A 25,597-nucleotide genomic window follows, 5' to 3' on the forward strand; every position below is an offset into this window, starting at 1 on the left:
GAAGAAATGTATGTCAAGATGGAAAGATGATTATAATTTGCTTTTAGATATTATTTAGATATTTAGATACCCCTCCACCAATGGCAGGGAGTAAGACACACATCTTACAGAACTTGAAATCATTCCACAATTCTTTCCTTAAAAACAGGTCAGAGAATGGAGAAGGAAGTCTGGGGTGCTGTGGCCCCATCTCCGATGGTTAGGCAGCTTCAAGATAATGACTATTCCAAGCATCACCCAGCAGGCCAGATCAGACACTTAGGATCCCACATTAACGGCAGGTTTACGCCAAGGGGACAATACCCAGACCACTCTCAGCTATAATTCATATCCTGGTGTAAGGGGTGAAGGAAGAAGAGAAAGACTAAATATTGAATACCAGTACTCAGTTTTGGGCACTGAGATAAACTATTTCACATAGTCTATTTCATCTGTTCCCCACTACCCAGACAATTCTACCCATTTTACAGATGAAGAACTTGGAGATGCTGAATAATTCGTCCAAAGAAGGGGCACTAGTAAGGGGCCTCTTGTGAGTCCACCCGAAATCCTGCCCACAAGTCTTGTCTGTGCTAAGACACTGGCCCTCCCTACTTCACTCCTGCATGCAGTGGAGGCAGAAGGACCCAAGAGCACCGGGTAAGTCACTGTCCTAACTTCACATCTACTTTGTCCACTGCCCGCTTCTCATTCATTGTGTCCCAGCTGTGTCAATGGAATACGCACTCAGATAGAGCACACAAATGATTTTACATGAATATTTGCGAGCAGTATTTTGTTACAGAATCATCACAAGTACCACTTATTCAGTTAAACTGGTCAGCATCCATGAACTTAAAGTAAAGGGCTTCTAGATGACTCATGGGGATAAAGTGAGCACCGCGTGGAGAAAAAAAACAGGGCGTTACAGAGTAGGGAGGGTGTATGTGTGCTGGGGAGGGGAGGTGGCTGCGCAGGGTGAGAGGCAGGACCCAACAACAGGTCCTGTCTTAGGTGCTTCCAGGCTCATTCCAATCGCTCACAGCAGGGATTTCAGACATAATCCAAACAGAAGTGACAAAACCTAAAACCACAGGAGCAAACACTGGCTTTCAAGTGCTGTGGGAACAGAGACATTTGTTTAAGTAACCACTGTTTTAAAATTGCATACATAGTAACACCAAAATAAACAGCTTGCGACGCTGTTTATTTTAAGATACACAATAGTAATGTAAAGTGTGGTGTGCCCCAGATCCGGGGAGCTGGAACATAATTTACAGTTGTAGAGAGCCCTAGGAGGACGCAACCACACGCCAGGACGGTCTACTTCCTGATTAGATAACAGTGAAGGTCAGAATGCACTGCTTTCTGTGTGGCAGAGAGCAAACAAGCCACCACAAAGACTCCGCTCCTCCTGCTCACTGTGAATTATGAATCGAGTCCTGGGGAGCGTGGGGTTTGCCAAGTCTCCGCTACAAAGCGCGTATTAATCACAGGTCCCCGGGAAGGGTCAGGAGCACACAGCCTGACCAGCCAGGGAGGGAACCTGCTCACAGACCTTGGTTCCCCTCCACCCAGGCCCCTCAGGCCCCCGTGCCTCCCCTCCCTGACCTAAACACTGAAGGAGAGAAAGCTGGGGGGTTGGCGGGCGGGGGGGATGGAAATCCTGAAAATACACAAGCTGGTTGGGTGCTGAAGCATATGTAAAAACCGAACTCTAAGGAAAAACAGCTAGATCAAACAAACCTTGAGGCTGATCAAAATAGGCACCCAGTCTGTGGTTTCCTTTAGCCGACTGAGCAGCCGTCCCCACACCTTCCTCGCTTGCTCTTTTCCTCCTCCGTCCAGGTGCTTCGGGGAAACATTGCAGGAATCACTGTTTTGGTTTCTCTACTTCAAGCTTTCTAAGCCAGGCCTGCCACCCCTCAAGGCACCTCTCCTGGCCATCTGGTCTTTTGTTTTGTCTCGCCACATCCTAAGTTAACCACCGGCTCCTTTGCCCTCGCCCTCACCTGCTGTGTCAGGGACTAAAAATAACTTTAATCTTTCCCACAAATGTAACTTCCATATCCTTGACTTTATACAACTTGGGTTTGTCCTGAAACACTGTTTCCCTAAAAACTCTCAGCCGTGGACTGAACTGTGTTCCCACAAAATTCATATGCCAAAGCCCTCACTGCCATTGTGATTGCATTTGAAGACTGGGATTTGAGGAGGTAATTTAGGTTAAATGAGGTCATAAGGGTGGGGTCCTAACCTCATAGGACTGGTGATCTTATAGGAATAGGAAGAACTCTCTCTCCACACAAAACTATGAAAGGCCATGTGAGGACGAAATAAGAAGGCAGCCATTTGCAACCCAAAGAGAGCTCTCACCAGACACCCATGCTGCCAGCATCCAATCTTGTGCTTCAAGGCTGCAGAACTGTGAGAAAATAAATTTCTGGTGTTTAAGCCCCCTCGTCTGTGGTATTAGTTTCGGCAGCCTGAACTAAGACACTCTCTCACAGAAGTCCCATTTTCCCTCCTTACCAGCCCCTCTGGAGTCTGGGAAGAGAGGCCAGACTGTTAACTTTTCCCTTTAGCGCTCTCAATCCCTGCTCTCAGCCCCCTGACCTGAGACTTTCTATCCACTGTTCTCATGGTGTTCACAGCCATCTGCCACCATGCCCCTCCTCTGCTGTGGGCAATGCTGCTCTAAGCCACCTCCACCTTCCCCAGTGGTTTCTGTAAACACTAGAATATTCCTCTTTCCCCCTGCCCCCACTTCTTGCTTCTACTTTTGAAGGTGTTAATATAATGACCGAGACTTTTCTAATACTTTGCCTCTCTTAATCCCAATGTCATCCATCTTTACTTTCCCAGTCCTAGATTCTGTCAAGCAGAGATGCTGCCTTTCCAAGACCACAGACTTGCAAATGTTCTTCCCCTGCTTCTCTGTTCTCCCTCTTAATCTTCATTTGGACTTGCAGCTTCTCAGTGGGCTTCCTATGTTCCCAATGTACAAGCACACTTTATTAGCCCTCTACCCAGCATGTCTCTTTATTAAAACAAAATTTATTGTCTTGTATTATAAACACAATACACATTTTATAGACAATTTAGACCATATGGATAAGGATAAAGAAAAAAGTAAAAAAGGTCAGCCAGATTTCACTACTCAAAGATAATCACTGTTCACATCTTTATTTGTTCTTCAAAGACTATGATCCCCAATTTTTTTTTCCAAAACTATAATCATATCATGCATATTGCCTTATCTGTTTTATTTCACCTGGAAAAATATTGAGAGATTTTTACATATCTCAAAATATTTTTGAGAATATAATTTTTAATGATTACATAATATTCTATAATATTTCATAATGGAATATTATGGACTCTTCAATGTTTTATTTTCACAATGTCTTTATACACAGTTCTCCTTAATTTTTGTATTATTTCTTATTACTTCTTTATCATAAACTTCTAAAAACTAAATTATTGGATCAAAGGATAAGAATAAAATTAGTAATACACATTACCAGTTTAAATCCAGAGAGAATAAGCCAATATTTATAGTCATTATTAAGTCAAATATTTCCTTCCACTCTGAAAAGTGCTAAACACTAATTTTTTTAAGACTTTTTAAAAATTTTATAGAAAAAAATAATATTTTCTTGCTGATTTAAAAACTGATTTGGTCCTAATTATTCTAATGCCTATTGGCCACCTGTATTTCTTCGTTTGTGAATAAACCTACTCATCTATGCCTTTTTATGTACTGCACTTTTTTTTCTTATTTATTTCTACACCATATCTATTAAGGACACTTTGTCTATTATACGATGTACATATTTTTGCCAGTTTAATGTTTGCCTTTATTTTGCGTTTTTTTCTTGACATTCAAAAGTTATTAATTTTTACTTTTGTTTAATTAAATAATTCACACTTTTCTTTATAATTTCTTTGCTTTTATGCTCTGTAAGAATTTCACTAAATAAAGGAAAGAAAAATAGTTAAATCTACTTTAAAGAATTCCTAAATGGGCAACTTATTTTGACGGAGAGTACTGATTATTTTTTCAATAACAGTTAAAGCATTAACCAAAAGTCATTTATTGAATTGTTCTTTTTTTCTCAACTGATTTAAAGTGACGCCCTTAAAATTAATAAATATCTCCATATGTTTGGATTAAACTGTGTACGCTTATTTTGTTCAAATGATCATTCTGCCTAGTGCGTTAGCCAGTGCAACACCTTGTAGCTTTATAATCTACTTTAATAACACTCAGCGTTATTAAATTTTTTAAATGACCTTCCTCATTTTTCTTTTCCAAAAATATTTTGACTTTCCTTGTTTCATTACTCAGATGAACCATAAAATCCTTTTTTTAGTCACGATCTAAGGAAAGAATATCTCGTAGGAATTTTGAATTATTAGTCATTTAGAGAATTCTCTAAGTAAAACCGTCCCTTTCGCTCATGCTGTGAATCCCAGCTTAGGTTTTTCCTACTGTCTCATTTTGCCCTCATGCTCCTGGGTTCCTGAGCTCTGCCTGGAAAACGCTGCACTGAGGTGGAGCAGGTCCACGCCAGCCTGTTTCTATTTGCTCGGAGGCCGCACTGCTCTCTCTTCCTAATTCTCTCTGGATCACACTTTTCACAATTCCTTCTCATCCAGTCAGAGAAGCTCTTTTCTGAACTCACTTAGCTTTCTTCCTGCACTTTATAAAATGTGTCTGTCTCCTATACCTGTGTTTCGACTCTACCTTCATTGGCTTCCTCTTCTGAAACCTTGGATTATCCATCGTCATTCTCTTCACACCCAACCCCCTTCCCCAACACCTACACCTCAGTACCTCTCCCTGGGATCCCCTCCCACCGCTGACTCAACACCCGACTCACCTGATTCACCTCTGCTGATAAACAGACAGCTCCACGCACTATCTACCCCCTGTTCCTCCTCTGTTCCCTTCCAATTTTGCCTGTTTACCCCTTAGTTGGTAGAATTCAAAGACAGACCATGACTCCCAAGTGCCAAACCCAAAGGCTTATTTTTAGTTAATATCATTGTCCTTGATCTTTCTACAGAATCTACTTCCTCTACTTTGAAACTCCTTTCTTCACATGATCTGATTATGCGCCTACACCAGTCTGACTTCTTTATCTTTGTTCATTACTTTCTCTCTTCCTCCTTTAAATGTAGTTTTTAAAAAAGATTCTATCCTCAAATCCCCCCCTGCACTTTTTTCCTCCCTTGTGTGACTGTGCTCTGTCACTCCAGTCGTGTCCGAGCCTTTGTGACCCTGAGGACTGTAGCTCATCAGGCTTAGTCCAGGAGATTCTCCAGGTAAGAATACTGGAGTGGGTTGCCATGCCCTCCTCCAGGGAATCTCCCCAACCCAGGGATCGAACCTATGTCTCCTGTGTCTCCTGCATTTCAAGTGGATTCTTTACTGCTGAGCCACCAAGGAATCCCCTCTTCCTCCCTTTAAACAGTGCCATGGTTTTGATGCAGTCCCATCATTTCTAACCCTCAAAGAGGTCCCCCATCCAGGTATCTGGCTTACCTCAGACCTTGCTATATCTTTCTAAACTCCCCTCACCTTCTCCCCTACATATTCTATGCTTCAGCCAAAGGATTCTGTCTTAAGAGCTATTGCATCCACAAATCTCTGAATGTGCAATCAAACATAGCCTGATTTTAGCACCCAGATTGAAACAATATTCAAAAAATAATAATCCCACTATTCTCTGGCTGCAATGAGATAATTCTGTCTCTCACAGGATTCTACCTCCTTAGAGTGGGCCTATGAAATTGTCATTTTAGAGATGTAAAACTACGCACCCTACCAGCTTGATCTAGATGAAAAGTGGCAAGATGGTGAACCCATTAATTCTCAGGATGAAAAGTTTATGAATAAAGAACGAGATGTCTAAACCTCCAAGGAGCTGGTCCCAAAGCTAACAACTCAAGTAGGAATAAGTTTATTGTGAAGTGTTTGCTGTCATCTTGTTCTTTCTCTTAAGTTTGAGTTTATGCCATTTCAAAAGTTACTTTGACTCATGGTGTCAGTAACATTGTGCTACAGTACAAATGGTGCATGAGATCTTTTGCCCTTTTCCTTGTATGTATCTTGCTAACTGTAGGATTCGATCCTCATTCCAAAACAGACTTAGGTTTTGAAATGAGTAGAGTATTATTCTTTGAAGAATGTTTCACCTGTTTCACCTGTTAGGATGGAGAAATTATTTCAGTGGGTTATATGAAAACATTCATGAAGAATATTTTCTACTTGCAGAGCATTCTGCTTTTTTCAAAGAGCTATTTCTAACTTCAGCTAACCCGCAAAACAAGATGAGAAAACCAGCACTCAGAAAATTAACTGACTTGCCCAAGATAACTCAGAGAGCAAAAGGTTGAGCTGAAAGGAGACGGCTGGCTAAGTAACTTCCAATTGTCCTGAAATCTACCACCTCTTGGTCTTCCCTGGTGGCTTAGATGGTAAAGAATCCTCCCATAGTGGGGGAGACCTGGCTTCTATCCCCAGGTTGGGAAGATCCCCTGGAGGAGGGCATGGCAACCCACTCCAGTATTCTTGCCTGGAGAATCCCCATAGACAGAGGGTCCTGGTGGGCTAAAGTCCATGGGGTCACAAAGAGTCAGACACGACTGAGTGACTAAGCACACACATTGGTATATTTATATAGTCTTCTAAACAGCAGGAATTTCTTTCTCCCTGACCTCAAATGTTTGTTTGTTTTTGTAGAACACAAAGAATTAACAGATCATCCTCACTATCTAAAGGCAAGAAAAACACTGATTTGGTGATGGATTCAAACATTTCCATTATCTGCTCCAATCATGCCCAACAATAAAATCAGGAGAATTCAGGAAACCAGCCTTTTTCTATTTAACAGATTATATGTATTTCAAATAAGCAAAGGGATATTTGGGGTAGACACTGACAAGAAAATGAATATAAGCATGTAAGAACCAAAGAGAACTAAATCACACTTTTCTTTAAACTTGCTCTAGGGGAAAAAAGTCCGAACTCTTTTGAAAGGATTCCCAGGCTAGTCCCAAGTTCAGTTCAGTTCAGTTCAGTCACTCAGTCATCTCCAACTCTTTGCGACCCCATGAATCACAGCACGCCAGGCCTCCCTGTCCATCACCAACTCCAGGAGTTCACCCAAATTCATGTCCATCGAGTCAGTGATGCCACCCAGCCATCTCATCCACTGTCGTCCCCTTCTCCTCCTGCCCTCAATCCCTCCCAGCATCAGAGTCTTTTCCAATGAGTCAACTCTTTGCATGAGGTAGCCAAAGTATTGGAGTTTCAGCTCCAGCATCAGTCCTTCCAATGAACACCCAGGACTGATCTCCTTTAGGATGGACTGGTTGAATCTCCTTGCAGTCCAAGGCACTGTCAGGAGTCTTCTCCAACACCACAGTTCAAAAGCATCAATTCTTTGGCATTCAGCTTTCTTCACAGTCCAACTCTCACATCCATACATGACCACTGGAAAAGCCATAGCCTTGACTAGACGGACCTTTGTTGGCAAAGTAATGTCTCTGCTTTTTAATATGCTGTCTAGTTGAGTTGAAGTCGCTCAGTTGTGTCTGACTCTTTGCGACCCCATGGACTGTAGCCTACCAGGCTTCTCCATCCATGGGATTCTCCAGGCAAGAATACTGGAGTGGGTTACCATTTCCTTCTCCAGGGGATCTTCCCGACCCAGGGATCAAACCCGACCCAGGTCTCCCGCATTGGAGGCAGATGCTTTAACCTCTGAGCCACCAGGGAAGCCCAATATGCTGTCTGCTGCTAAGTCGCTTCAGTCGTGTCCGACTCTGTGCGACGCCATAGACGGAAGCCCGCCAGGCTCCCCCATCCCTGGGATTCTCCAGGCAAGAACACTGGAGTGGGTTGCCATATGCTGTCTAGGTTGGTCAATATGCTGTCTAGGTTGGTCATAACTTTCTTTCCAAGGAGTAAGCGTCTTTTAATTTCATGGCTGCAATCACCATCTGCAGTGATTTTGGAGCCCAAACCTAGTACCAAAGGTCATTAAAAACTGATGCTTTTCCACATGGTCACATTTGATTATCTCTTAAGTAGTTCATAAGCAAACATAAAAGCTTCAGGATTAAGCAATAAGAGGGGTCTTCATCAAAGTGCTATCAAGTAATTGGTGGGATTTTTGCCACATGGATCTAAACTTATGGTTTCCTAGAAACTAATGCAAGAACTAAACTGAGCTTATAATTGACTAATAATGATCTCATATGGCCCATGCAGTCTTACCACTTTTTCTTTTAATTCACTGTGGGGCCAGATTGAAAACAAGTGTAACAACTCATGAGCTACCTGCAGGTATCCTGGAAACACTGAAATGGAACCTGTAACTCTTCACCATGGGGAAAAAATGAGGCTGCTTTAATAGAGAGTTCCAACATGTCACCAATCTACAGGGAATAATCCAGCATTCACTTCTTCTGTTTGATTAAAGCCGTCTTCTTTTTGAAAGACTAGTGCAGCACCAGCCCAGTACACTTGGGTTGTTTATTGTCGGCTTATGACAGGGTCACACCAGGTGTCCCAGGGTAAGAAATAAGCCATTTTACAACTGTCAGAAGACCAGAGTTGTAGGATCACCCTTTTCTAAATTATTAGTAATGGAATTACCAGATATTCCCAAGTCAGAATTAATTCTGGAATACTTGTGAATATAGAGGAATGATGCAAGAAGTAAATATGTCTCGAGAGTTATAATCTGATAAGTCAAGTATTACAATTAAGAGTAGCAACAAGGTTTGGCACTGGAATTAACAAGGGTAGATCTCCAGCCATTATCTGGCTGTGTGAGGCAAATCAGGTGCCAGTAAATTGAGGGGCAGGGTGGTTAAAGAGGGTTGATTAGTGGCTCATGTTAATTACCTATAATGCTCAGAATAATATTCTCTTTATTTCTTGTCATCACAGAATTCTACAATAATAATCGCTTGAGTTGTATTTTCTTTTTGTGGACAATCAAGACAGAGTCAACAGTATTCATGTTATCTATTACAACCAAGAAGTAAAAACTATAGTTTAAGAAAAATTATCTGCCATTATATTGTGACTTGACAACTTATCCACTATCAGATAAAAACAAATTAGTTCTGGCAGATTTGGGACTTGGCAGTTCAAAATATGAATAGCAAATGTAAAAGCATGAAAATGGCATTACTATTATGTTTTAAGAGGATAATACACCTTTAAAGGGTGCCAGTGATTACATACTGTAAACAACTGCTGCCAATCAATTTAGAAAGTGGCAGGCAGCATGTCAATATAACACGGCAAATTCCATTCAACCAACCTAATGCTTCCTACTCAAGTCACTACTTCTTAACGGGAGCAGTGGGGCTGGATATCATCTTTGCACTTCATAATCTGTTTCAAATTGCAAAAACAGACTACAGCACGGAGAACGCAGGGCATTTCCAGGAGTCCTCTGAAATCTGTGCAGTAACAGTCTCTAAAATCAAAATGAATCCTGAATGTTAAGGTCACTTTCTGACCCTATCCTGCAGCAAACTGAGTGCGCTCACAACCTAGTCAAACTGGACTTTAATTCCTAACTGCTCCACCTCTCCACAGAATACACTTGCAAACTGTGGTCATGTGGAATGAAGAAATGGAAATTTTCTCTATGATCTGAATGAATATTCACGGGTTTCACTAAACAGCATTTAATAGCACTCTATTCTTGGAGTTTTTAAATAGCTGAATATTCAGATATGCACATGCCTATTTTCTTTTATTCAAGGGTCCTCAATTCTCCATTTCCTTGAATTCTTTAAAGTATTTTTAAACAATTATACTTAAGAGTGATATTTTATGAAATTAGATGCTAAACTTTGAGCTAATCATTATTTTAGTTTCTTTTTGATGGTAATTTAATAAGCATTTCATTCTTCAATCTCTCTCAGTTACTTATTTTTTTTAAATGTGTCTGTCAGCTCATAACTCGTAACCTGGGACTTAATTTTCTAAGTGTATCTCAGCTGAGATAAATGGGATAGTCTGATATACTTTTTTTTTTTTATTATTGGAGTATATTGCTTTGCAATGTTGTGTTAGTTTCTGCTGTACAACACAAAGTGAATCAGCTACGAAACTGAAAGTGTTAATCACTCAGTCGTGTCTGACTCTTTGAGACCCTATGAGACCCACCAGGCTGCTCTATCCATGGAATTCTCAAGGCAAGAATACTGAAGTGGATTGCCATTCCCTTCTCCAAGGGGTCTTCCTGACCCAGGGATCAAACCTGGGTTTCCCGCATTGCAGACAGATTGTTTACCATCTAAGCCACCAGGGAATCAGCTATATGTATATATACATAGCCCCTCCCTCTTGCTGCTGCTGCGTCACTTCCGTTGTGTCCGACTCTGTGCAACCCCAGAGACAGCAGCCCACCAGGCTTCCCTGTCCCTGGGATTCTCCAGGCAAGAACACTGGAGTGGGTTGCCATTTCCTTCTCCAATGCATGAAAGTGAAAGTGAAGTCCCTCAGTCATGTCCGACTCTTAGCGACCCCATGGACTGCAGCTCCTCCATCCATGGGATTTTCCAGGCACGAGTACTGGAGTGGGGTGCCATTGCCTTCTCCGCCTCCCTCTTGAGCCTCCTGATAAACTTTGAAATGTCTTGACCAATTTTTGTGTTGAAGAAACTACACATCTCAGCACCCCATGAAAAGCCATTGCTGCTGCCACTATACTGGGGACTTTATCTCAAAGTTATTCATAATGTGGACAAAGGCTGCTGAATCCCAAACACATCAGGTTTTCACATGCAGAACCCCTCATAATCCAATTCTAAATACCAGACTGGGACTACAAGTAAAAGGTTATGACACAATCGCATGCGTTGTTTCTTTTCCCCTCAAGAGAGACAAAGTAAATTGAGTTGCAATTTCATTTCTTCTAGAGGAGTTTCTAGGATTCAACATAACATTAAATTTTTAGCCTGTCTCTTTAATTCGAGAAATTGTAAAAACGACGACAGATGGCACACAGAGCTGACTTATGTCCTCTATTCTTTACTGAAGAAGGGAGTGCATGGAAACTTTGATAAAGGCAGAAGCTACAGTATGCAGGTCACTATTAAAACCATCCAGTGACTCTTTGGACAGTTAAGGAGCAGAACATTCAGGCTTCCTTTTTTAGACATTCTTGAAAACCAACGCTAAGGTAGCTTGCCAGTGGCGATCACAGCCCTGATGTTCAGAACCCTCCTGTCCCAATAAGAACATGATGGATGTGCCATTAGATCTGAACCTCCGCAACCTCTGAAATTACCTCTCTTCCAACCCCAATCTCCCGCCCCCCACCCCTCAAAATCATTATGAAATAGGAAGAACACTCAAGCTTACAGTTAATTGGAAACATTGCAAGAGAAGAGGAATGCTTAGGACAGCATGTCCACGGGAAAATAAATCACCCAGTATTGTTATTTAATGCATTGTGACATCATTTCCTGAAATTAAACAGAGATGACACCAATTCAGACGATCTCCAGTATAAGGTTCCATTCAAATAATTCACAGATGTTTTCTCCCGGCAAGCAGGAAAACATTGCAAAGGCTGAGGCCATGGGCGGCCTCCCTCGGCTGCATGTTTGCGGGAGGCTCTTTCTGCTGGTGTTTTTCAGCTGTGTGTTCTGCACAGGCGTCTCCTCACAGGCATGTCTCAGCCCATGAGCCTCACTCATATTCTGTGCACATCTGTATCCCTGAACACGAGAAAGGCCATCTTTCACTGTGTAAGTAAGGCCAACACTTTCTATTTGGTATTACGTTAGCCGATAGCAATTAGTATTAAAGTAGATGGATCTCAGAATCATGAGGGCACTAATTTCCAAGTAGAAATAGCTAATGTCCCTGAAATACTGATTCAATTAACCATTCGAGGCCCTTAAAAAGACGTCTAACGATGGACATTATCCCAGTGTCTCCATGGATACGCCTGGTGGAAATGGACAAGTGGAGAAACTGGGGTGGAGAGGAAGGCAGCACCACATCTACCACCCATGCTGATTTCATGAGGTACCAGAGGCCGTGAGCTGCAGGAGTCCCCAGCACACAACCAGAAGCCAAAGCACCTGACGTCTGTGCCACACATTACAGCTTACAAACTGGTCGCATCATCTGAGCCTCACAGCCCCCAGCCACCCAAGTAAAGCACATGTCTACTCTTCATTTCATAGGTTTGGAAATAGGTTCAGAGGTTGAATCACTCACCCAAGATCACAGAGCAGAAACCTAAGCCTAAAATTTCACATCCAGTGACCCTGTTTACAAACCCACACTGTGCTGTCTCTCAGACAGCCTAGACTTGAATGCTCCAAGGAAGCAGAGACTAGAGTCTGTTCATGTACTGGGACCCTTATGGGAAGGGGAGGTTCTCTACAAAAAGGAGGCCCTGATGGAGGCATTATGAACTACACCATAGCCATTTTCTTCTCTACCTCCCACTCCATCCTGGAAGACTCACCAAGATGCTCTGGCTTTCCACGGGCACCTGGACTCTCTGATGAGAGCACCTAGAACCACTGACGAGCCATCTGATGTTTGTGTGCCTGTGTGCTAAGTCGCTTCAGTCATTACTGACTCTTTTGTGACCCCTTGTACTGCACCCATCAGGCACCTCTGTCCATAAGATTCCGCAGGCAAGAATACTGGAATGGGTTGACATACCCTCCTCCAGGGGATCTTCCTGACCCAGGGATCGAACCTGCATCTCCTGCATTGACTGGCGGTTTCTTCACCACTAGCACTACTTGGGAAGCCCCATCTGACATTTACATGACTCTAGAAGGCAGAAATTAGACTATGTTATCTCCTGCTGACTTGTTTGGCCAGGTCAGTCTCTCTATCTCACAGAGTCCCAGGAAGGTATGTGATCATTTTGGTTGCCCAGTTCTACTGGTCAAAGTCTCCTGGTAGCTATTCAACCAAATTAAAAGATGAAATTATAGTTGCTTTCCATTATATACCTATGGCTTTCCATTATATACCCAGGCATGGAGCCGAAAAGTTTACATTGTCTCATTTAATGCCTGCAACAACCCTACTGAGTTGGTTCTAAAATTATCCCCATTCTATAGATATGGAAAGTGAAGTCCAGAGACCTCAGTGCTCAAGATCAAAAATCTACTGTGCTGCAGATTTCAGACCCTGTGCTCTTAACCTTGACACTGTATCACCTCCTTGAGAAAAGAAACTATCTGGATCTATGTAAGATGAAGAGAAACAGTTAAAGGGCAAAATAGTCTAGACTTGCCTTCCTCTTTCTCTCATTCTCTCTTCTGTGTGTGTGTGTATGTGTGCATATACACACATACAATAAAAAATTTGAGATGACTGGATTGACTGTGATATGGTCTTGAATTCACTAGAGAAGAGATATCTTTCTCTATTAACATGGAACTGTATTTATTCATAATTTGGGTTCACTGTCTCTGTGAAACAGTATACTTTAAATCACATTTTCATTACTCAAAACAGACCTTCACAAAATCCCATGAAACAAACTCTAATAGGCAAGGAGTGAAACCAGCAAACACCTGAGAGACAGGCTTCATTCCACAGCAGAGATATGGCAAGAGGCTAAGCATTTTGCCATGAACAAAGGGCAGAGTTTTTAGAACCTGCAGTTTCCAGGAGGCTGCAGGATATTGTATCACTTTGAAATAAATTTGCTTCTGATTCTGTACACATAGCTTTGAAAGAAGTCCCACATCTGCTAAGGGTGAGCTTTATCCCTATGTTTTCAAATAAGAAAAACTGTAGTCAGAAACGGGTATGAGCAAGTGGTGTCTTTGTGTGTGAGCACTTCCTGTTTTCATTCCATGATCAAATATATTCTTTGCAGCACAACCAGGGGAGCTCTTGAAGGTGGCAAGTGGAGGTGCCTGAGAGCCTCATTGAGTACACTAAGGGCTTCTTGGCGTGGAGGAGTTTTTCATGGTTAAGAATAAACCGTCAGCCCGGGTATTATTTCTTGCTGTTTCTTTCTTTAACTATCTTTGAAGTCAAATAAAAACAGTTGTAATGGCAGGCTTACTTTTATGATATCATAATCTCCATGTGTTAGGGAAAAGAATACACTTCCCTAGGATTTCCCTACGATTTTTTGCCATTGGGTACTTTCCAGGAAAAGCACATACATTCCAACAGATTCTTTCCTCCATCTTCACTAGATTTCTTAGTCTGAGAAGCCAGGCAGAGCCGTCCACCAATAAAAGAGGGGTAAGAGTAACATATGACACATTTCGCTGGTTGAATTTCTAAAAAGTATTTACTTGGATTTATTTCCTTAAAATTACTGGGAGGATTTAAATATGTGGATTTATTTCCTTAAAATCATTGTGATGTTTAAAGGACATTCTGGAAATTGGTAGTTAGAAACTAGAAACTAAGTATTTAGCTTCAGACTAAGCAAGTTTAAAGTGCTTAACTCAATATGGAAATTCCTCAATTCATCAAAGAGTTTGGTTTATTACGGCCACCTTGGATTTAGTTTAAATATTTTCCTCAATATCATCGATTAGCTCTGAGTTTATTACCTCCTCCCCTGAAGCTGGCGGTGCACAGGAATTTGAGAGAGTGTTTTAACTGTTACAGTTGTAGTGGAACTTGTTCTTCCAAGAAAACGGAAGGTTAATGATTTTTGTCATATTGAGACTAAGACTTAACAATTGCTACAGTTGGCCTTTGTTGAGGTGGGGTTCTTTTTTCTCTGGGCCTTTTGAGGTATTCAGAATAGGTGACAATAGCTTGCAGTTGAGAACATATGTAGAGAGACCCCTGTGGCTTATTGGGAAAAGTTGCTCCATGCTGGTTGGGTGTTTGGAAAAAAAAAAATACAACCAGAGTTCTTTTATGTTCTGCTAGTTAATGAATGCATGAATGTCAAAATGGGCCAATGGCCCATTCAGGGGGCAAAGCCTCAGCAACCCCCTTCTTTAAGAACACATCCTGAGATCCAAAATACATTTGCTTAACAAATTAAAATAATGAGATAATTCAATTAGCTTCTTTTTTAAAAAAGAAAGAAAAAAGGGTACATCGAGGATTATTGTAATACAAGAGTAGGTCATACTGCACAAAGGGGAACAAACCAGTTTGAAATAATGTTAAAGAGACTAATAATGAAGGAATGCACATTGAATCATGCACTTGTAAAGAAATTTACATGAAATAATAATTTAGGCTACATCTATTTTCAGTGAGCTAGAGCCAACATTTCACTTTGAAAGTTGAAATTAATTAAATGACAGAAAAATATAGTGGGGCATCTCTATTTCCAAGGACTTCCTCATGCCTGTTAGTGCATAAGAAAAGGGGTCTAAATTAACATGTCGCTAGTTAGGGGGCTCTGTTCTTGGTTTCTGCACTCAGAATTATAGCTGAGTAAATCTTTCAGCTCATTAAAGATTGGAAAGTAAAATTTTAAGGAACCATCCTCATCAAAGTTACTGAACCTCTTCTCTGCAGCTGGGGTGATGCTGGGATAAAGAGGGAAGATGTTGTCAAAGGGAAAGCTGAGGAGAATTTCCTTACATACAAGGGAGGTACAGGAAAGGCTGGGGAGAAGAGCAGAGAGAGAGATGGACAGACAAAGCCGGTGGAGAAAGTAATAAAGGGGCATGGTGTAAAAGAAGGTTGTGGGGAGGAGAAAAAGAAAGCCCTTAATGGAAAATAAAAAGGAAGTGGGGTACTGAGAGGAGAGGATGACCAGGGAACCTGGGGCAGAGCCATGCTCTGACAGCTCTGAGTGTAACCAACACACGAGTACGGGAAAGCAGACTGCAACATGCAGATCCGTTTGAAAAATGGAGAAATGGCAGGTCCAGAGAACTTAATGGACTTAACTGAGGTTCATCCAGAACTCCAGAAAGCTGAACTCAAAATGTCAGTTTCCCAACTCTCCGGCTCAGGTTCTTTGTCTTCTCTCCCCACTATAAGGACAGGTATTAATTAAAATTTTCAGCTGGACAGAGAATTCTGCACAAAGCCTCGTGCATATTTATCTAGATGAAAGCACCCTCGGGGTAGGGAGAAGGTACCCAGTACATAGTACTGAGTGAATAGTACAGCCACAAGGAGCACCCAGGGATCAATAGGTCTGCACAATTCCTCACCTGCAGTCAGGGTGCACAGTGGGTTTAACCCAGGATGACAGGGAGGTGGGAGGTAAGACACCAACTGGCCAAGCAAGAGGAAGCTCGGGATACTTGGAAGAAGATTCAAGGCACAGACCCGGGTGCTGAAGGAAAGAGTTGGCTTTAAGAGAGAAGTGTAGAGTAAGTCTTCTCTATTTGGAAAGGTTGTGGGAGCAGGCAACTTTTAAAAATAAGTAAAGCAAACAGCACTTTGCTTCTTCTATTTCCTCCCTTTGACACTGAGCATTTTGATGGCAGAGGTTGTAAGGTTGATATGCAACTGTTCATGGTGATCATGATTCTAGCAAAGTCATCATAATGTGTAGAAAGGGCACTGAGCTGGGGTCAAGGAAGGCTTGGGTCCTGATCACAGCTGGACCTTGAGCCCATCACTTTCCTTTGTGGGTCTGAGCTTCCTGGTTTGTAAACAAAGCAGCTGCATTTTCTAAGATTCTGCTGTTCTATAATGTTGGGTTTTTTTGACTGAGGGGCTGAAAATACATGGGGATGTTTGCTTGAAAAGTAATTGCTGAACTCTTTACTTTCAACCAAGGAATGCTGAGCACACAGGGAGACAGAGGGAGGAAATCAAACAGGTGAGCTGGTGGGAGAAGGCAGTTGCCCGCCATCTACTCGCCCCACCCTGCCTTTCTTACTTGCTACTCTAACCAAACAAACCTTCAGTTAAAAATGAGAAACCCCTCCTCTCGCACTCATTCGACTTCCAAATTAAAAACATTTTACAGGTTAGTAAATCTCCAGCTGAGGTGATGTAGCAAAGAACAGCTGTGAAGTAATTTTGATAATGATGAGAATAATAACCACATGGCAAGGTTCAGGGCTTTGCTGTTGCAGCTTCAGTGCTCTTGAATAGATAAAAGTGATTAAATACTCCTGATTATCCCTGACCAATATGTAATGGATTTACAGCCCTTTCAATTAGTCAGTATTTGCTTAGGACTCATTATTTTGTCTTTGGTTAAGTAATCAGCCCAGAGACGGCATGTTCGGTCTAATTCCTCTGAGCCCAGCCAGTGCAGGGGCCTGACCTTTGAAATGGCCATAGCTGCGAGGCAAGAATAACCACTGCCACGGCAGCCTCGTTGGTACTCCCAGCTAATCCTGACACCACCGGCCAGATCGATACACCTTAGTTTGCTACTAATGTCCTTACATCAAAATGGCCGATTTAGGAATGTGAATCTATCGTGTTGCCTTCCCCGCTGTGCCCCACCCCTCGCCCTTTGGAGCCCTGCTGGAAGAGTCGCTCAGCAGCCACCGCCATAAATAAACGTGGAACCTTGTCCTGGACTCATGACACTGTAACTAATGTCATTCAGCATGGCAACCCACAAGTTGGATAATCAAAGACCTTCAGCTTTCAATGTGCTCCTCTATTTTTAAGCTGCAGCCTAAACAGAATGGCCTGAAAACAATCTTATAGCAAGAAACAGCCTCTGACATCTTTACTATTTTCCCAGAAGTTTCAAACGAAGAGTAAAATGCAAGCACGTAGTTCCTCTGCAAAAATATACTGTAATTTTTTGGTCTTAAGGGTCTCAGTTAATGGTATATATATATATAATGACACATAAAACTGATTGCAAACAGAAAGATAAACTGTTACTTGGAAAATGCTGCACATTGTTGATCTTTCCCCATAAGTGAACAGGGTCGGCTTATAAGATAATGGACTTGAACCGCTAAAAAAGAATCTTTGATCTCTACCTTAGAAACAAAGGCATTGGGCACCTATAACCCTTCTGTGGTTGTCATATAAACACGTGACATGCTGCAAGCTGCTTCAGCGATCAGAGCTGCCCCTGATACCAGGCACTTGGACATACATGTGGCAAGGTGCTTTTTTTTTTTCTGCCTCCTAAGAAGATGGCTTTCGTTAAGAGTGTAATCGGCAACATTTATGGATTCATGAGCTTCTCACAGCCGTTTCCCTTGGTAGCAGTTGTATTATCTGAAGTTGCTCTCAAACCTTTTTGCATAAACAACACATTTATTTATACAGACGTTTTAGAGCCCTAAATCATTTTGAATAGGGTCCATTCCTGACCTGTGGAAATAAAAACTCCTCCTTTCTACAGGGTGCTCTTTGGGTGGTGAGAATCAGTAAAAACCTCAACTGCCCTGTTAGCCATCAGATTTCAAGAAAGGGAAAATAGGCACCTTATTTTAAAAAAATCCGTATGAGCCCATTTAATGTGCTAGGAGAAGGCAAAACAACAAAACTTATTTTTCTCTTTCATCTTGACTTACTGTGAGATGCTGGAAGAGCCATGCTCTCATGATATTTGTTGCTACTTTGGGGAAAATGCCTCTTTTCTTCTGACGTTTTTTGTCCTTGTCTGGATCATCATCGTCACCTGTGCCAGGTGAAGCTACACTGTTGTCTAAACCATCCCCTAGTAGAAAGAAATGAAAATACATTAGAGAAAACACAGAAAGGGTGCCAACAACAACGAGCAGCTAATGATCAGCTCAGCTAAGCTTGTTGAAAGAAATCCATTAAGCGGGTATATTCTCTTTCATTAAAGTATAATTGGAGACACAAATATGTAAAAGACAAAATTAAACCAGGCCTCTTCAAATGTTAATTTTGTGTGTCTCACACTCTCCCATATCATTAATTCAATTATAATTGTGCTCTTGACACAGTGCAGTAGCTCTTCGTCAATTATGGAATCCAATGTGGGAAAACCGCCATCAGAAAACCCATTCGGTGAAAATGCATCCCCATGCCCAGAGTGAACACATACTGTAGGGTAATCAAGTTAAATGTTCTGTAGTCTATATATTCTAGGCTGCCTGCATAGGTGACAGTAACTGTGTCACTGTTCATTGCACATAACACACTGCCTGCTCAGCCCCTCCTAGAACTGTCACCTCCCAAGCACGCACATTCACATACTCCTCAGATGACCCTGGACTCAGCATCCGCGTGACATGAAAACTTTTAGCTCTCTGCACCACTGATCATTATCATTAAAAAACAAAAAAGATGCACATCAAGGTAGGGTGCTCACTTAATCAGAAGTTTCTATCAACATCTTTCTCTTCTGTGCTTTTCTCTGGCATTAATTGTGCATTAGCAAAAATCATTTACTTTTAACAGTCATAGTTATTTTTTCTTGCCCTCCGGCAAAAATGCCTTGAAAGCCTGCCTGGAGGGCATCTAAATTATGTATCTGAAAAACTCTTCTGGCAAGGCATTGCAGGACCCCTACTTTCTTAAAATTCATACGAGCACGTCTTCCTGTTTTTGGGAAGGCATCAATCAAGAGGAGCAATATATGCCATATCCCTACATTAATATTTGAACTAATAACTTTAAAAAAAGGAAAGAAACAAGATCCGACTTGTGGCATAATCAAATGCAAAATAAATGAAGAATACGGGGACAGCACTGGGGCTTTATAGATGGCTGTGTTTTCCTTGCACATCATTAGCCTGGAGCCACACGAAAGAGGAAAACAGAGAAGTGGAGAGTTTATGCTCCCTGCTGGTGTTTAAGAAGCCGGGGTCCTGGAAGAACATCTGGGAATTGCGCTGAGATGGGGGTTTTTGTAATTTAAGAATAGACATTCATTAGCAGTAAATGCCATAAATCCCATGCTAAGTAAAAACCTTGTCCAAGAAAGCCTAAAACAATAAACTCTGTGCTCAATGTAGCCTGAGCTAGACGCTCCGCAGCTTCCCTGGGAATGCTATAGATTCACCAGCTCCTTCCCAGGCCAGCTCCCTCCTCCTGGACTGGGCCACACTGGGGACATCCTGCCATGGGCCCCTTGCTTCCTAACCTGTCCCAACTGTCTGCTCTGTGGGCTTCCCTATACCTGTTCTTTTCCCTTCTCGCCACAAAAACCCTCAACCTTCTTTGACCAGAGAAGCAGAAAAGCCACAGCAAAGAGCTGGCAGATTAATTTTATTGACATTTCCATTTTCACTGCAATGTGATACCCTCCATCACATGGAAGAGATGACCCTCACTATTTACAGACTGACAGGCCACTTCATTACAACCACCCTGCCCCAAGGCAAAGCAGATCCCTTCCATCTGCCCAAACACTAGAGCATGACCCCGAAGTTGCTGTTCTCTTTTTCTTTGCCGTCTGTTATGATAAAAAAAAAAAAAAAAAGAGTGAATCGAAAGGACCCCAAATAGTCAAAGAACTAATCAGGAGTACAGGGAAACAAAAGGCATTTGACTTATGAATCCTGGCTGGATGGAATCTAGTCTTCATCTGTCTACCCTCCCTGCACACTCATGTACACCAAGGGGTCACTTGCACAAGGACACACACACACTCCACACACACACACACACACAAGCTCGAGCAGAGACACGCGTACACACTTTCCACCATGCCAAGGAACTGCTGCAAGGCAAATTCTCACCCACACTAATGGCTTCTGACTGCTCCTTGGCAACCCTAGCATTTTAACCTGGGTGGATGTGCTCTCCAAAATACAGACACTGGAGCGATCTCATCAGCTGTTCATGTGACACAGATGGAGAGTGGCTATTAGGAGCCAGGCAGTGGGCCTTGGGGATCTGAGGTACTGTTCTGTAGCCTGAGGCGAATTTGAAAAGCAGTACCCGGAGATGAGGAAAAAAAAAAATCCACACTGCAAGTGCAAGTTTGAAGTCAGTCAGTCTGTCTGTCGACCTACCACGGATAAAGATATCTTTGTCTCTGGATGGAAAAATCTATGCGGGCTATCTGGATGTACATTTCGGATAATGTATGTATGGAATGGCTCTTCCTTCAATGTCTTCCAAATATAAAAACACACACTGTAAACAATGCCTGTGTGTATATATTTCTTCCTAAGCACATATGGTTTCTGTGTATATGTTTAAGCTGAAATTGTCAGGATTTTGTTAAAATCTCATTTTAGCTTTTTTTGATAGATTTTTTGGATATACTTATTTTAAAAGGTTAATGGCTTTAATTAAAGTAAGTTCAACAAAAAAAAAGACACTTGCCTTTTTTAACCCAATCAATGACCTTAAAAAATGAGAGACAGTATTTCCATGGAGTATTTTCTCTTGCTAAAAAGCAGAGAGGGTTTCTAACACCTTCAAATGATATGATTCACTACATTTAGCTCAAGAAAAAAATATAGCTGGATTGAGCATCCTTTGATGACTGACTTAAACTGGAGAAGACAGGAGCATTACATGCATTTTAATATAAAGCAGTCCATTTTATACAAATGTTGTTAAATATTTGAATTTGAATCCACTGTAACAAATAATTATAGAGAAAAATGAGTCTATTTTTATAATAACCAGATACTAGACATTAGATTTTTTTAAATTACTATTATTGTTTATACCTCTATAAAGATGGGAATTTCCTTTTCCAAACACACAATAAATTCGTTTTTCCAATGGACTGTGAACCAACTCCAGCACAGAGGACTAACAACAGCTATTTTTCTTTTAAAAGGCAACCATGTGATCTGCACCCTAAAACAAAATCGTGCAAATGATACTAAAGAAACCCTTAACATGCATACCGTATCCTTGTTTTAGGGCTGTATGTGTATTGGGATAGTTGGCAATCCTTGACATCGATGCCAAATGAATTTCTGTGCCGAAAAGGGTGAGTATACGGGCACAGATGCACGTGTCAAAGGAGGTAGAGAAGGTAACGGCATATGTCTCGGCATCTGAAGTTAGGGTTCAAAAGTGTGGAGTCCTTGGCAGGGGTAGGACTGTGTCTTGTTTATCATTTTATCCTGAGAGCACACCTCCAGGTCTGAGCCAGAGCAGACACCCCAGTGATTGTCTGCCGTGTGAGTGAAGGGCTGAACTTCTTAATGAGTTTATTCATGGATCCTCCTTTGTCTTTGATAATCGCAAACTGGATGACTACACTCTTCATGGTACTGAAGGGGCTGAGTGGACTGCCTGAGTGCACATGTTTGCATGCGTGCTCAGTCGCTCAGTTCTGTCTGACTCTTTGTGATCCTATGGACTGTAGCCCACCACGTTCCTCTGTCCATGGGATTCTCCAGAGTGGAGAATACTGGAGTGGGTTCTATCTCCAGGGGATCTTCCCAGCCCAGGGATTGAACCTGTGTCTTCTGCACTGGCAGGCAGATTTTTCACCACTGAGCCACCTGGGAAGCCTGCCCAAATGATGCAGTCACTTCCAAACATGCCAGGAACAACGCTTCTTTGAAGAACTCAATCCCCATTAGAGCCTTTTCGAAGGGCTGACCCAAGGCCATTCCACCAGCGCTGCCACCTCTGATGGGAAAAAACTAAAGACTACTGGGCGTGCTTCCTTTAAAAGGTTGCTAATCCCTTGACTAAAGGCATAATCTAAGTTTGGGGCAAAGATACTCAAAATAGCTGCATGCTTCTGAATGTACTGCATGTGACCATGGAAAGAAATACTCAAGCCTGTGGATAGATACCTTTGAAGTGGACTAAATTATCAAGGGAGATTGTTAAAAACATGGGTCCTCAGGCCTTATCCCAGACTTACTAAATCAAAATATCCTGAGGCAGAGACAAGGAATTTGTATTCTTAACAAGTTCCTTGGGTTTGGTTATGCAATCAGCCTAGCACAGATTCTTCAACTGGCTTTTAGAAGGCTCCAAACTAGATGGCAGCCCACTCCAGTACTCTTGCCTGGAAAATCCCATGGGCGGAGGAGCCTGGTGGGCTGCAGTCCATGGGGTCACAAAGAGTCAGACACGGCTGAACAACTTCCCTTTCACTTTTCACTTTTAGGCACTGGAGAAGGAAACGGCAACTCACTCCAGTGTTCTTGCCGGGAGAATTCCAGGGATGGGGTCACACAGAGTCGGACACGACTGAAGCGACTTAGCAGCAGTAGCAGCAGCAGAACTAGATTGCCTTCTAATTTGAGTTAAGATGAAACCTCAGGAGCAGGTACATGGTTAAAATTCTATGCTACTGCCATAAACAGGGTTAGTGGTCACAGCAAACAACTACAACCTGTAGGTTCTTGACCACCCAGCTTCTCTGTCCATGGGATTTTCTCAGCAAGAATACTGGAATGGATTGCCATTTCCTCTGACAGGGGAATCTCCAGGAGATTCTTGAGTCTCCTGCACTGCAGGTGGAGTATTTTGCCACTGAGCCACTAGGGAGGCCCCAACTACAACCTGACCTGGGCCTTATTCACTGTGGGAAAGCCCTGGTGCTCTCCATCACAGGTACTGGTCAACACAAGGAGGTCCCACCCTATCTTCTGGTGGTAAAGGTTAAACAGAAAGACGCTGTAGAACACCGGCTCTCAAAATACAGACCAGCACCCTTTAGCACTGGCAAAGAAATTGCAAGAAATGTAAATTCTTGGACCCATCTCAGACCCACTGTATCCAAATCTCCAGGGATGGGGCCTGAAAATCTGAGGGTTACTAAGTACCCTGGGTGATTCTGATGGTGCTCAAGCTTGAGAAGCACCACTGGGGGGCACAGAGAAGAACTCTGTAGCCTGCTACCCCTGGTGGTAGTTGTCTGAAGGTCTGAATCTAAACTCCAGATCCTCCTCCTGTTTTCAGACTCTGAGGTATTTTGAGAGCATCTGTGGGGCTGGATTTACATCCGTAAATGGAGGGGGTCACACATCTTTTCCAAAGCTGAGCACACTATGCTCAGGGCAGGGCAATACCTGGGAAAGCAGCCCCGGTCTACACTTATTTAAAAGAGTAACACTAAGGGAGTCTAGTTACAAGGAAGTCAAGCCTGGGGTACCATGGGTATCCAGGTGTGGGCAAAATCCATATCTGTAGCTGTATAGCCAATGAAACAGGAAAGGCATGGGGACATGGTGAGAAGATCCTCAGATGATTCTAAAGCAGAAATTCCCAATTCACACAATTCTTGGCCATATCAACTACCCAGGCAAAAGGACACCACTTCCTTTTATTGGCATACTGTCATACTCCATTTCGCTAAAAATGTGTCTATATTCTAGACAACAACTGCTTGGCTTGAAATAAAGAAACGATACAAACCATGATGCTGTGGCATCCTGAGTCCAGGATGTGGCCTTCTTGCCCTGTCAGAAATATAGTGCAACAACCAAGAGAACTGGAGAAGGAAATGGCAACCCACTTCAGTATTCTTGCTTGGGAAATCCCATGGACAGGGGAGCCTGGTTGGCTATGGCGCAGAGGGTCACAAAGAGTCGGACACGACTTAGCGACTAAACCATTACCACCAACGACAACCAAGAGGGTCCTAGTCCATCTTTTTCTTCCTAGTCCATCTCTCCATCTCCCTTGAAAAATTGCCAGACATTTACCAGTGAAGAAACTGAGGCCAAGAGGTTAAATTCTGCCCTGTGATTCCATGGCTACATATGATCGGTGACTAACCAGAGTCCAGGTAACTCCAAGTCCAGTGGTACTAACACCGGTATTCTCACATATTGTAAGCTACCTTTCACTTTTCGAAGCATTACCTCATTTGAACTCTGTTATCAAACCAGGCTTTATCCTACAGGTAAAGGTCTAAAGTGCAGAGGAGAGATTAGATCTAAGGCCCAGGGGTAGGAATTGAGCTAGAATTGGTCCAGGCTGGTCCAGGTTCAAACAGCAATGTGCAAACTTTTCTCCCTGCAAGTAAACCAGTGCCTATAAGGGCTTTATATATATTCAGTACAGCAAGGGTCCTTTGAGACCCAGGATTTTTATAACAGGTTTATTGTGGTCCATGTGGAGCCCCTTATATGGACAGTACCAGACTGATCTTCAGAGCCCAGAGATGCTACAAATATTTGAGCATCTACTGTCCATACAGCCAGGATCTCATGGGCTGTGATGTCAAAACTGTGCAGCACCAAGAACTGCCTCACAGAGCTGTAACTAAAGTGATATATTCACTTGCCTCAAAGTCACTCTCTTAAAGAAAAAATAAGGCTTCTATAACACCTAGCAGCCTGTCAACTAACAATCAGAAACTGACCTCTCAATATCATATATTCAGAGAAATAGTAGTACAAATAAAAACAGATTTTGGTCAATAACATTTGTACTTTTAAGTTCGTGGCATACTATTTAATCCTTACTTCTCCCAGTTTGGGACCAATTTTAATAGTCAAATATATTCATAGAAAATACATGCTGTAAAAAAGAATGATATCTCACCTGATAGAACATAGCTTTTTTTTTCCTCCTCTTTTTTGATAAATAGAAATTCACTAGAGTTATTATCATTTTTATTTTGGGCAATGTACATTCACTAATTTCAGACACACACACACACACACACACACACACATATACAAACATGTATCTTCCAAACTACTTCCAGAAACTGGGTACAGTCATGAATTTATAGATATTTATATATCTGATTATAAACATTAAGTATATAAATTATATCATTAACCTTTTTCAAAGAATTCACTAATTTAT

The 25,597-nt window shown here is 42.1% G+C and overlaps 1 protein-coding gene across 8 annotated transcripts in view; it reads right to left on the reverse strand.

Moving 5' to 3' along the window:
* MEIS2 (Meis homeobox 2) overlaps positions 1-25,597 on the reverse strand; it is a 223,319-nt gene that overhangs the window by 140,843 nt on the left and 56,879 nt on the right. For all 8 annotated transcript variants that reach the window (XM_027553484.1, XM_027553486.1, XM_027553489.1 and 5 more), the window contains one exon: positions 18,448-18,593. In XM_027553484.1, the coding sequence (XP_027409285.1) occupies positions 18,448-18,593 (146 nt within the window). The remainder of the gene's footprint in view (positions 1-18,447; positions 18,594-25,597) is intronic.

Source organism: Bos indicus x Bos taurus, chromosome 10 (genome assembly GCF_003369695.1).
Source record: "Bos indicus x Bos taurus breed Angus x Brahman F1 hybrid chromosome 10, Bos_hybrid_MaternalHap_v2.0, whole genome shotgun sequence".
In the NCBI taxonomy this organism is placed as follows: Eukaryota; Metazoa; Chordata; class Mammalia; order Artiodactyla; family Bovidae; genus Bos; species Bos indicus x Bos taurus.